This window comes from Sarcophilus harrisii, chromosome 3 (genome assembly GCF_902635505.1).
Source record: "Sarcophilus harrisii chromosome 3, mSarHar1.11, whole genome shotgun sequence".
In the NCBI taxonomy this organism is placed as follows: Eukaryota; Metazoa; Chordata; class Mammalia; order Dasyuromorphia; family Dasyuridae; genus Sarcophilus; species Sarcophilus harrisii.
Window position 1 is genome coordinate 496,701,842 of NC_045428.1, and position 14,408 is coordinate 496,716,249.

The window sequence follows — 14,408 nt, forward strand, 5'->3', positions numbered from 1 at the left end:
GTAGATACTGTAGTCCAGGTATGGGGAATATAGTCCACAGCAAGTGGGTGAGTGTGGAGACAAAACATTATAATAGCTAAGACTTTACAACTGATTAGATGTGGAAGGTGTGTGATTGAGGGAGAAGTCCAAGATACTAGCAGAAATTTGTCAAATGGCTGGATTTGGAATCGGGGGACCTGTGCTCAAATCTTATAACCTGGGGAGGCTATAATTTCTGGGTCTCAGTTCTCCTGTTTTAAAATGAGAATATTGGACTAAATGACCTTTAAGGTTCCTTCAGCTTTAAATCTATGATATTATGATTCTTAAGGTTGTAAATCTAGGTTAACAGGAAGCCATCCAACAGAAAGCAAAGTTTGAAGAAAGGGAAATTTTAGGGCCTTGAGATAAGAAACATATCTTATAGTTGGTGATTTGCAACTGTGGTTTAGGAGAGAGAGAGTAAGGCATAATTAGAGGAATATGATCTCTCTTTCTTATATGTCAATATATTAAGATATATGTCATATACATATGATATATATTATAATTTTTCCCCTGAGCTCCTAATTCTAAGTATTGAATTCCTTACTATAGTTATGCAGATGATTTCTAAATATATTGTTTTGTTTGTATGCATAAATAATGTATAAATAAGATATGTACAGGAATCATCTGCAAAGAGATGATCAGTGAACCCAAGAAAGCCAATATGAAGAAGAGAAAATGAGAGATGTAAGGACAGATTTTGATGGATGCCCATACTTGAGGTATGGGAAAGAATAATGACTTAGCAAAGAACACTGAGAAGGAACAGATAGACAAAGGAAGAACTAGGAAAAAAAAAGTGTTATAGAAGAGTATCCAGGAAGAGGCTGTGATCAACAGCATCAAAATGGGGAGCTTTGGGAAGACCAGACAGATGAGGACTGAGAAAAGTTCATTGGATCTCACAGCTAAGCATTATTAAACTTGGAGAAAGCATTCTCAATTAGGTCGGAAGTCAGAGTAGAAAAATATTGAGAATTTAGTCTGAAATAAAGAAATGGAGGCAAGGAGTATAATCAAATCTAGGAGTTTAACTATAAAAGGTACAGAGATGATAACTTAAGGGAATAAGAGGGTCAACTTAAGTTTTTAGTTAACACCTTTGGGACTTAAGGCTCTCTTTCTTCATACTCAGTATTCTAGGGCAAATTATATTACCCTGTTTCTTTTCAAATGGGTCCTGTGTTTTCCTAGCTTGTCCTCTGTTCCTGATATTTCCTATGTCTGAAATATCCTGGAATACCTTTCTCTTTGCCTGGTAAATATCTGAAAACCATCAACTGATTTATTTCCAATCTTCCACCCACAGAGAAGGGAGTAGGTCATGTTATAAATATTGGATATATTTGACACATGCACAAAGAACAGAGCATTTATCACTTGCAAAACATTTGACAATTTAAGAAGGGGTATTTATCCTAAGGGTGGGGCCACCTAATAGTGTTATTTTTTATGTTCCAAACTTAGCACAGAAGCTAGCACATGTTAAAACAAGCTTGGAAGTTAGTAGTAAGAAGCCTATAAAAGCAAAGCAAAATGTCCACATTGGGGCTATCTTTGGTGTGTCACTGAAATTTATGAAAAAAAAAATATAGTTCTTTTATTTGCAAGGACTTCTGCCAACTTTACTTCAATTTCCCCATAACTATTTTTTGGAACAGAATCTATTAAATAATTATGTCATTTATAAACCAGCATTTCAGACTGGTAAAGAGTCTTAGAAAACATTTAATCCAACTCATTTATTTTACAAAAGAAGAAATTAAAGCCTTGAGAGGCTTTACAGGCTCAGATCTCCTGAGTAGTCCATGTTCTTTTCAGTACATCACAGCTCTGTGTGTGTGTATAGGCATGTCTTCCAGCCATTTTTTCTTTGCTCTATTCAAGTAATATTTGCAGCTTCAATTGCTTTATTGAGGAGTTAAGATCTGTCACGATCCGTTGCCTTGTCCCCAGAGAGGAGTGAAGTGTGAACCTTCAGTTCAACAAGTCAGAGGAAATATATTCATTTCTACAGATCTACACAATAGAATTGCAGAATACTGAAGCTATAAAGTACTGGTTACAAAACAGAGAGGCTGATCAGTGGAACAGATCAGGTACACAAGTCAGGTGAGTTCTTGTCTGTGACACTGCTGATAACCTCAGACACTTTCTCCTTTCATGAGACTGCTCTATTCTGGTTCACCTCCTACCTGTGCAGGACCGTTAGCCAGGTCTCACCTGCTGACATGAACATCTGCCAAGGCTCTGTCCTGGCCCTCTCCTTCTCTTCTCCTTCCCAACTATTTTGATCAGTGACCTTATTAGCTCCCATGGAATCAATTATTCTCTGTGTGCACAGGATCAAATCCCATCTCCAACTGCCTAGAAAGTAACCAGCTGGCTGTTCCATAAAGAACTGCATCTATTATCTTCCCCAAAGAATCCCCTCCCCTCTTTCAGAATCCCCTGGAGTGCCCAAGGTGCCACCCCCCGCCATCCAGGCTGGACAGGTACACATCTTTGATTCTTCATCATCTTTACAGAAACAATCTCTTCCCAAGTCCTTTCTAATCGGCATCACACTACATTCTCTTGTAATAGTCCTTTTCTCTCCAGTGAGGCTATTACCCCTGGGCAGGCCTATGGTACCTGATATTTAGAATACTGTAATTGCCTGATAGTTGGTGTCCTTACCTCAAATCTCTCCTATTCCAGTTCCACTTCTACATGGTTATTGAACAAATCTTCTTACAGGTGTGACCATGTCATTCCTCTACTCAATAAGCTACAGTGGCTCCCTATTATCTCCATGATCAAATGGAAAGTCCTCGGTTTTGCTTTTAAAGCTTAGCATAATCTCATTTTTCACCTTATTTTTTCTTATGTTTCTTTCATAACACGATTGATATGGAAATATATTTTACACAACTGACCATATGTAACCTATATTTCAATTTATTTACCATATCAGAAGGGCAGAGGGGAAGCAGACAGGGAAAAAATTTGGAACTCAAAATTAAGGAAAAAAATTGAATGCTAAAAAATCTTCTTTAAATGTAATTGAGAAAAAATAAAATAGTACAAAAAATAAAGTCCTGCAGAAAGTGTTTAATACTCTTGCTTTACAAATAAAGTTCAAATAGAGGAAGTTTAATGTGAGTAAAGTCACAGAGTAGTACTAGAACTAGGACTCAAACTCAGGTCTTTTGAGTCTAAGTTCAAGGTTCTTTTCATCACCATACAATCTCTCTCCTATTTTTTGTTCCAATATTTTGAATTCTAATGTTCCTTCCAGCACTAACTTTATATTTTGCACACTAACTTTTTATGCTCTTAAACCACTTCCTGTTCTAATATTCTCTTTTATTAGAATAGTAATGGAAAGAACCTTGGATTTAGACTTCAATTAGGGAGCCACTGTAGCTTATAAAGTAGGAGAATGACATGGTCACACCTGTAAGAAGATATGTTCAGTAACCATGTAGAAGTGGGACTGGAATAGAGAGTTCAAATCCAGATACTACTGATCCTGGGTAAGCAATCTCTGTTTGCTTCAGTTTCCTCAACTATCAAATAGGGATAATAAAACAAACTATTATCTAACTGCATGTTGTTGTGAGGATCAAATAAGATATCTATACTCCATTTAGCAATGTCCAGGATATAGTAAGCCCATAATAAACACTTGTTTCTTACTCCCTAACACTTCTACATTCATATTTTTGACACTATAGTTAATGGAAAGAGCAGGGGATTTGGAATGATAATTGGAAGATAGTGAATTTACATTGTAGTTCTTCAATTTAATATCACTGAATCTAAACAAGTAATTTCCTTTATTTGTTCTCTGTTTCTTAATCTGCAGAATGCTGGGATGGGATTGCATGATCCCCAAGATCCTTCTGAACTCTAAAACAAATCTTATGATTCTATGCATCTTAAATGGATTCTAACAGTATAGAAATAAGACTAAAGAAAATGCATGAGACCCATTAATATTTTCATGGGATGAATAATAGAATCTTTGAAGGGGACCTGAATAGGCATTTATCTATTCTAGATATCTCAAGTCATCCAAGATTTGGGATCCAAGTCATAATTATAAAAAATCAGATTTAAATATTAGAAGTATAAATAGAAGTTTGAAATCATTGATTGAGTCTTACCCCAATTAAGAATAATCCCTGTATTTGAAAGATCATATAGTTTAGTTTATATCTGAGGCTCCTCTTTCAAAAAGAGGGTAGTAATCTAATCACTTCTTGAAGCTATCTTACTCCATTTCCATACATTTTTCTAATTGTTAGGATACTATTTTAACAGAGAATAAAGAAAAATAAATTTCAAGCAAAAGACTAAAAAAATCTTGGCTCTATTAGTGACAGTGTATATCACCTCAACTCAATGTGCTTATCTGTAAAATGTACATAACACAGGATTCTTGTGAGGAAAGCATTTTTCAGACTATAAAGGGCCATAGAAATGAGAGCTAATTATTCTTTATAATGAACTAGCATCTGCTTTCTTGAAACATCTTCCCTATTGGATCTAATGCTGACCTTAGGAGCTACCAAAAAATATTTCTAAATCTCTTTCCCATAAGGCTATGATTCTTAAATCTTGTCCTGGAAGGTAACTGTGTTACATAATATTGTGCTGAAGCAGAATAAAGGGGCAAATCCCAAAGACTTTTTGAAGGCATGGCTTCCTGCCTTTGTTTCCTTCCTTGTTAATCAATAACTTCTCAGCTCAATAACTCACTCAAATGTTTAAATTGGGTAAAACCAATTTTCAAGGGATTAAAATGAATTGCTTTCAGGTCTTTAGGATCCTGGATCTACAAAGATTTTGAATTGCAGGCCACATGCTTTAACATGGGAAAATCCAAAGTCTTGGTTCTGCCACTTTATAATAGGACCACAGGCAATATAACAGGACCACTAGGCCTCCTAAAATGAAGGGATTGGATTAAATGGCTTCCAATGTCCTTCTTAACTTTTAATATTCAACGAATCTGTGCAGGATCTAAAACAGATCTACTAGTATTTCCTTTTCTAATTTCTGCTGCTATAATCCAAGAAAATTGACTTCTTTTACATTAAAATCAGAATCTGAGCTACCCCCAAAGGTCATCTAGTCCAAGGACCTCTTCTGTAATTTATTCCTCCCTCTCCTTACTCCCAATACAAATACTTATCTAGTTTAAAAAGGGGAATCATCCAGTCACTGCTTGAAAGCATCTTGTGATGGGGACCCCACTAACTGCCTATTGCTGCCAGGTCCATTACTGGACAGTTCTAATTGTCAGAAAGCTTCTATATCTATTCAAAGCCGGCTCTCAACAACTTATTGCTTGTAGTGCTTGCTTCAGGGTGGAGGAACAAATGAAACATCTTTTCCCCAGAAGAATTCTTCAAACACTTGTGATTTTTGCTGGCCTAAGTTTTTTCTTAAGAGTAAAGATTTCCTAATCCTTCCACTGATCCTATATGGCGTGAGTTCAAGACTGAGTCATGCTCTAGTTTGTCAATATTCTTCAAAATGTGTGATGTGTAGCCCTGAATACAAACTAGCTAGGGTCTGACCTGGGTAAGGGACAGAAGGACCCTAGTATACAGGGGAACTTGGCTCTAGCAAGTCAGGGGGCAAATCAGCACACATAAGTACAGAGGAAATTTAGACAGTTAGACATTACTCCGCAGGAACTGGATTCCCTTCTCCTCCTCACAGGCATCTGTGTTTTAAAATATTTCCTTCTTTGTTTTGTCATTAAACAGCACTTTAAATTAGTTTAGAGGTAATGAAGAGGCCCTTAGCATTGGAACTGGGCTCTAGCTCTGCCTTTCCCCTGCTCCTAACTCCATTCTGTGACCTTGGCCATTCCCCTTTGTAAAATGAGAGAGTGGTGGAGATGATCTCTAGGATCTCTTAGGAGCACTGGACCTGGAGTCAGGAAGACCTAAGCTCAAATCAGACCTTAGGCACACACTTACTAACTGTAGGCACAAGTCAGCTAAACCTTTGTGTGCTCAGTTTTTTGTTTTGTTTTTTTCTGCTGTAAAAATAACATTCACCTTCCAAGGCTATTAGGAATATCCAGCGAGATATTTGTAAAGTGCTTAGCACACTAACTGGCATATAGCAGACTCTTAATAAGTCCATCTTTCCATCCTTTCAACCTTCCTTCCCTAGGGAATTTAACCTTTGATAGGGCATAGAAACATGAGCTACAATAATAAATATCTAAAATTTTAAGAATTTAGAACAAGGTTGAAGGGGAAGAAATGATCCTCTCCCTATACTCTGCCCATGCTAGATCACATTTAGAATATTTTGCTATTTCTGGGTGCTATATTTAAGTAATGTACATATGCCAGGGTTACATTTCTCCAGAAGGTGAAGAATAACTAGGTGGGTCAGGCTATAGGAAGAGCAGCTGAAATCACCGGAGGGAGGGAAGGTTTGGGGCAACAACATAGCTGCCCCCAGGTGTTTGAAGGGCTGTGATGTGGAAGAGGGATTAGATCTGTTCTGCTTGACCCAGAGGCTGGAATTAGGAACAGTGAGTAAGAATCTTATGAAACATGTGAATATACAGGGAAGCAAATGTTGATTTGAAGTAAAGAAAAAGCTAATAAAGACTGTCTAAGCAGGCAATGAGTAGTTATCACTGCAGGTCCCATTAATGTCCCTAATTAAGCTTATTTATAGGTGATTCACATCTTCAGGGAGAAGCTGGACTGGAGGCCCCAGGGGTTTCCTATTATTTCAGGAGGACTGCTCTATATTGCCTACCTGTGAGATTTTACAAAGGTCATTTAGGGCCTCTATTTCCTCATCTGTATAATGAAAAGGTTAGAGACCTTAAAGGTTCCTTCCTACTCTAGGACTACATTCTTTCTTTTTTTAAAAAAAAATAGTAATAGCTTTTTATTTTTTCAAAATATGTGCAAAGAGAGTTCTCAAAATTCACCCTTGCAAAACCTTGTGTTCCAAATTTTTCTCCCTACCCCTCCCATAGACAGCAAATAATCCAATATATATCCAATGTGCAATTTTTCCAAACATTTCCACATTTATCATGCTGCACATCAAAAGGGGGAAAAATAAGGAAGAAAAAAACAAGCAAGTAAACAACAAAAGTGAAACTACTATGTTGTGATCCACATTCACTCCCCATAGTCCTCTCTCTGGATGCAGATGGCATCCATCACAAGTCTATTGGAATAGGCTTCTAGGAATACATTCTTAAAGTAATGTGATTGCCATATAGTTCATTTCCTTGTTGGACAAGCTTTGATTTCTAGAAAGTTTTTTCTTTCTTTTGAAATTGAAATTGAGCTGAAATCTCATTTAACTTCCATGGCTGATTATACTTCTGTGATTTGTTCAGCAACAGAGTGCTGGAGTCAGAGGAGGTGGATTCTGATTTAACCTCTTGGCACTTACTATCTATGTGACTATGGCCAAATTATTTAACTGCCCAAGACTTTAGTTCTCTCATCTGAAAACCAAGGGATCTGGAACAGATGGCCACAGAAGTCTTTTCCACATATAGATTTGTGAATTCTATGATTTTTGGTCTTCCTGCCTCTGTGTACAAATCTCTGTCTACTCTACATATTGTAGCAGATGGAGAAATGAGATTGGATCCAAGATTATGATTATTTGATTCTACCATTTACTTGCTAGGTGCTCTTGGACAATTCACTTTTCCTTCTCTAAAAGTCAGTTTCATCATCTATACAACGTAGGTCATAGAATCTGGGAATTTCAGAGCTTAGAAGGCAAAGACACTAGTCCATTGTTTTTCAAAGGTATAATCCCAACAAGTAATGAAAGACTTTCTTTTACAATGAATTCTGGCAGTCCACTGTACTTTTGGGCAACATTAAATGTTTAAGTTTTTCTTCACATTAACCTGAAATCTTCTTTTCTAGAAATGTCCACTTAGCTCAAGCAATTAAATCTAATCTTTTTTCCACTAGAAAGTCCTGCAAATACTTGAAGGGTTTTGTCTCCCAATGGGGGAGACAACATGTAAATAATTATGTACTAATAAGATATGTCCAGGGTAAACTGGAGGTAATCTCTGAAAAGGCATAAGCAGTGAAAAGACTTGTTGTGAAGGAAAAAATGACAAGACTTGGCAATAGACTGATATGTAGGATGAGTAAAGACAGAAGTCACAGATGATACCAATATTGGGAATCTCAGTGTATTTATACGTATGTATGTAGATGTAATGGCTGAAAAAGATAATTCAGGTTCTTAAATAATCAAATACTATGAGAGAAGAAAAGGCTTACCTGATGGAATATAGGTTCTTTAACTTTTAGGTAAACCTGCAAAGAGTAAAAAAAGAAATGCATTAATCTTAGAAAAAAAGGCTTACCTGATAAAATATAGGTTAATTTTTAGGTAAACCTGCAAAAAGTAAAAACAAAAAATTAATGTAGCCCATCATAAAAGGCCCAACAATCCTTTATAAGCCACTCCATACTCTATCTTACAAATGCTATTTATTTCTCAATCCTTATTTTAGTCCCTCTGTGGGTAATCCTGATCAGCTAAAAAATCCAAATAAGTAAAAAGAGTATTGCATTTGGACTCCATGATTTAATATATGACCTTGTTAAAGAAAGCACTTCCCTTCTTTAGAACCTAATTTTATCAGCTCCACAATAAAGGAGACTGTTTTCTTTTGAATCAAAGAAAGGGTAGAAGTCTGGCAACCTAGAATTTAGTCTTTTGTCCTGCCATTAATTTGCTATGTGACCCTGAGCAAATAATTTTTTCTTCTTTGAAAATAAGGGGCTTAGATAAGATGATCTTTCAGCTCTGAATCAATGACTTTAAGAAATCTGGTTCAACAGAGTTTTTGTATCAAGTATAGGCTGCCTGATACTATGGTATCCATGGTAAATGGTAAATCCATTTATGGGGCAGCTAGATGGTACAGAGGGTAGAATGCTGTGCCTGGAATCTTAAATTCCTTCCTTAGGTCATATCTGACCTTAAACACTTATCAACTGTATAATGCTGGGCAAATTATTTTACCTTATTTGTTTCAGTTTCCTCATCTGTAAAATGAGCTGGAGCAGGACATGGTAAACTTCTCTAGTCTTGCCAAGAAAACCTCAAATGTATACATAAAAATTAGCAAGAACTAAAGTGACTGAACAACTAAAATCCATTTATAGCAAACTTGATCTTAGTTACCTCACCAACTTGGTCACTCTCATTTGGACAAGCAAAAATTTGTCAATGTCTCTCCTAAAATGCGATGCTCTAAATTAAGGTTAATGAAATCTTACTCTAGATGCCACGTGACAAGCACTGAATAGAGTAGGACTACTGTTTATCTTATTCTGGACATTAAGATCCTGTCTATGAGCTTTTTTTGGCTGCCATAGCACACAGTTGGTTCATAAAAAGCTTGGAATGTGCTAAAACTGTCTGGCTCAAGTGCTTTCTGACAAGAGCTAATTATACAACTAATATGTCTAACAGGAAGAAAGGGCGGGGGGAAGGAAAGGAGAAAGGAAACAAGCATCATGTCTATTTTGTGCCAAGCACTGTGCTAAGCACTTAGTAAATATCTTATTTTATCCTCACAACAAAACAGAAGCATGTACTATTATTTTTCCTATTTTACAATTGAGAAAACTGAGGAAACAGATTAAAGGTCTTGCCCAAGGTCACAAAGCTAGTCCTGATTTGAAATTCAGGTTTTTCTGACTTCAGAATGTTCTATTCTGTGTTCTATGTTCTATTCCCGTGCCACCAAACTGTATCTTATCTATCGACATTGCCTACGATTGCATTGTCTTTTTTGGTTGTCACATCATACTATTTGTTGGAATCCTTACGAAGTGATAAGTCAGTTGCCTAATTTAGCATGGTACTTAGCAAGTTCTCTAACTCACTAATGTATTTAAGTACTCATTGGAGTTCATACTTTTGGGAGATTCACAAGTCAGAAACCCATAATCCCACTCTCAGATCCCATAATCCCACTCTCTCAGATGAGGAGTCAACCTTTTCCACAGAGTATAAATAGAGTTTCAGTGAATCAGTCACAGTTAGTTCAGAAGAAGCCCACTCTCCAAGATTCATTCATCCCATCTCACACCACCGTGGTGGCAAGCTCTCCTCCTTTGCTTCTCCACTGAAGATTCAGAGTGGAGGAGCATTAGTTCGGAACATTGCCAAGAGTCAGAGAGGAGCACTCTGGGACAGACACAGAGCACTCTGGGAGAGCCAGAAGCCCTCTCTCGGAGGTGGAGTCAGATTCATTCCAACTTTCACCTTGGTGCTGACTGGAGACATTCGGAGTTGAGCTAGAGGCAAAAGACTAGCAACGAGAGCTCTCAGAACCAAGGAAAGCTGAGGCCTCTAAGAAAGCTACCCGGGCCCAAAGGAGGAGAAAATAAACGTTTGAACTTTTATCACCTGGCTGCGTTTGGACTGATTATTACTTGTAACTGAAACTAAGGCTGCCTCCAGGAAACCTCCCCAAGAAACCTGTCCAGAGAGAACCATTATATTTTAAAGAAGAGAACACCACATTTTATATTAAAATATAAAGTCTGTAATCTATTACAATCCCTAAGGATCAGATACCCAGTGATTGGGGAATGACTAAAGAAATTGTGGCCCATGAAATAACATCATCATGAAATAGTATTGTACTATAAGAACATGCTAAATACGGAAAAGTGTGGGGAGACTTACATGAACTGCTTTAAAACATTTACATGACCTGATTTAATGCAGGTACTTTTCTGTTGGGTTTGTTTTTGTTTTTGTTTTTGTCTTTATGTATCCTATACCTAATATAATGCATTGTACAAAGCAGGCACTTAATAAGTTTCTTGAACATGTTTATAAAATCTATATTTAATCCTGTGGTGCTTCACATTTATATCAGTGCTTCACATTTATATATTCTGATGACTCTTGCATTAATGAACCTACATTGTTCTAGGGGATAGATGGCACACACAGAGGCAAATATAAGCAAGTAGGGGAAAAAAGGGACAAAGAAGAGGTTGAAACAAAGTGAACTGAGAATACCTGAGGAGAAAAAAGTCACTATCATCTGATAGTCTATGTCCTAGCACCTTTGTACCAACAATTATACAAAGCACTGGAGGGCTTTGTGAAGGAAATAGAAAACATTTTCTCAACACAAGATGCTTATTGCAAGATGCTTATTATTGGAAGACAAAGACCCAAGGTCTTAGAAAACAATTGTCACATCTTGCTGAAATAAAATACATTACTATTTTGTACTTAAATGTCACTAAAAACATGGTGACACATTTATATATCACCTTAGATTCTTAGACTTTCTAAGGTCGACAAGACATGTATTATTATCTTAAATTTTACAAACTGAAGTTAAGAAAAGGGTCAAAGAGATAGAACACAGCAGAGCAGCATGTACTGAACAACAGTGACCTAGATTGGGGTCTGAATTTTAAGTTTAAATGATAAAAATTGTTATTTAAAAAAATAAAATCACCATATTTTATTGATGTCTTCTCTCTTTTCATCACCTTTATCTCAATCCTTTCTTTTAGGATGATAAAGAAGAAAAAAAGGTAAATTCTTTATAAAATGATAATATTTTCATAGGTGGCATATGGGATAGAGCAAAGGGCCTAGAATCAAAAAGATCTGAGTTGAAATTTAGTCTCAGACACTTACTAGCCTTGTAGCTCTGGGCAAGTCATTTAACATCTATATGATTCAGTTTCCACACATGTAAAGTGAAAAAACAACAGCTTCAATTACCCAGAGTTATTATGAAGATCAAATGAAATATTTGTAAAGTGCTTAGGAAAGCACTTTACAAATCTATCATGTCATTACCATCTTTAACTTTGTTGGGTCATATGCCTGCCAAAAAGATTACAGGGTTAGAGTTCATAAGCAAGTTAGTTACTTTTCTTGAATAATTTCAAGCTGAAATCCAGAATGGTCCAAAGGCTTCATTGCTCCACCAAAAGTGTAATTGATACCTGTCCTTTCCTAATTTCTTAAACATTCACTGATCCCATTTTTGTTAACTTTACTTAGCATGAGATGAAATCTCAAGAGACTTGTCTTAATTTTTATTTCTCTCACTAATAATATATTTTGTAACACATTTTTGTGTTGTCATTAACAGTTTGAAACTGTTTTGAAAACTTCATATTATCTGATTACTTACCTATGACTCCATCTGATTACTTACTATGTTTAAGAAATTGTTTCAGATCCCTATATACTTTGTATATTAGACTATTGTCACAGACATTTAATGCAATTATTTTTTCTGCTCTACTACTTCTAACTCATTTATACAGAAACCTTTTGGTTTTATGAAATCAAAAGTTGTTTATTTTTTATGTCTCACAATCCCCTCTCCACTTCTAGCAACTTTGGTGACTTTGCCTTTCTGAGCCTTGGTTTTCTCCTCTGTTATGAGGGAACTGAATTTGATTTCTAAGATTCCTTCCAGCTTTAAATTTTATGATGCTGATAGGGTTTCCACTTAGTATTTGAAATTAAATTCTTTGACTGCAAATCCGATGCTTTTCCCCCTACTTCACAAAATTTAAGAAGATTCTTTTTCTTGCTAACAAAAATTTACATTCACTTTCTTAATTAAAAAAAAATCTTAAGGGCTTTTATAAGTCCTTTCATTTAAAACAAGAACTGACATCTGTACAGAAAATAGTTTTTCTGGCTATAATCTCTCTAAGCTAGATCTCTTATCTTTGATCAGAAAGAGGTGTTCTGTTGGCCCACAATGAGTCAAAACTTGAGAGATGACAATGTGCCCACCCTAAATGGCAACAAAACTACTCATCCACATCCAAAGCTCTATTGGACACAAAACAGGACTTACCGTGGTTACTATTAAGCTGAATAGCACTAATATAAAAATCAGGTGATAATTGACTGTGTTCTTAGTCTTGAAACTTTCAAACCTAAAACAGAAAAAAAAACATTTCAAAAAGCAGAATCATCTAAAAAAATATTGTTTTTTCTCATACTGCATTTGATATAATTTGTGATTATTAAAGAATAACTCTTTAGAAAACTATAGCTTTTGAATAAATTGGGCTTTATAACCACTGATAAGACACACTAGACATATTAGGTTAGCAGACAATCAGGAAGTCAGTAAATTTAACTTCGAGAGCAGAAAAGCAGCACTTGTTGGCTTTATGAAGATACTGACCTCTTTCATTCTCTGTAAACTCTGGAGATAGGAAAGAAAAAGAAAAAAGCAGCCCAGAATTCTGGGAGGATGTGCTGTCAATGATCACTGACAACGTTTGTAACCACAGAACCAAGAATGCTAGCAAAAGGACCTGCAGCAGAACCTGGAGAGATCCCTTTGTGGAAGAGTCCATTGTGTAGTTCTAAAAAGTCTAGTTAGTGGGGTGTCTGCATTTTCTCCTATGTTATATATGTCTCTGGAGCTCTCAGGGATGGAGAACATCAAAGGATTGGGTAGAAATGACCATGTCACAAGGTCAGTGAGAATCTTATTTCAAATTCTCATCTACTACAGGAATTCAGTCTTGGCTCACATTCCAGGCTCATGATGCTTTCCCTTCTCAGGCTACTTCAGTCTACTTTGTGTCCATCACTGCATGTTTTCTTCCCCATTAGGCTATGGGATCTGTGGAAGGCAGGGATTTTAGTTCTGTCTTTCTGTGTATCCCAAGCACTTACCACAGTCTGGCACATAGTACTTGATAAATACTAATTTTAATTCTTAGTAAAATCCTGTGTTACAAGGCACAAGACACTGACAAATTAGACTTAAGATCACGAGACCAGAGTGTTACTTTTCAGTTTCATCACTGACCATGAGGAACTTGTGAGTCCTTGGTTTCTTGGGTTGCCAAATGAAGCTATTAAATGAGAAGATCTCTCAGTTTCCTTTCTAAGTCCTAAAATATGTCCATTATCCCTCTAAAAGGACTGGTGGTTTCATTATGATGAGTATTTTTTTTTGTCTGCCTAACATTTATTTTTTCACTTAAAAGAGTTTTTTTAGGCGGGAGGATTCTGGCAAGATGGTGGAATAGGTTGGTAAATTTCAAGTCCTCCCAATTGCCCCCCATAAGTAGAACAAATCTGCACCTCAGAGTGAACACAGACTAGTGAAAAATCAAGAAAACATGGGGGGGTACAGGGGCCCTTCAGATACAACCTGAGAAGATCTGAAGAGAGGCCCCAGGCTGGGTTTGACCTGTCTGAACTGCTAGCTCCATAGAAACACCACCTGGGACCCCTGGGTTAGTGGGGTGTGGCTGGAGCCTCAGCAGGAACCACAGACAGTAGAGTTGGGGTTTGAGTCCAGGAAGACTGAGGGAACCTCGGCT

The 14,408-nt window shown here is 36.6% G+C and overlaps 1 protein-coding gene across 2 annotated transcripts in view; it reads right to left on the bottom strand.

Moving 5' to 3' along the window:
- The window catches only part of ACER3 (alkaline ceramidase 3), a 192,637-nt gene that overhangs the window by 30,559 nt on the left and 147,670 nt on the right, over positions 1-14,408 (bottom strand). For both annotated transcript variants that reach the window (XM_031961345.1, XM_031961346.1), the window contains 2 exons: positions 12,917-12,998; positions 8,325-8,360 (listed from right to left, as the gene is read on the bottom strand). In XM_031961345.1, the coding sequence (XP_031817205.1) occupies positions 8,325-8,360; positions 12,917-12,998 (118 nt within the window). The remainder of the gene's footprint in view (positions 1-8,324; positions 8,361-12,916; positions 12,999-14,408) is intronic.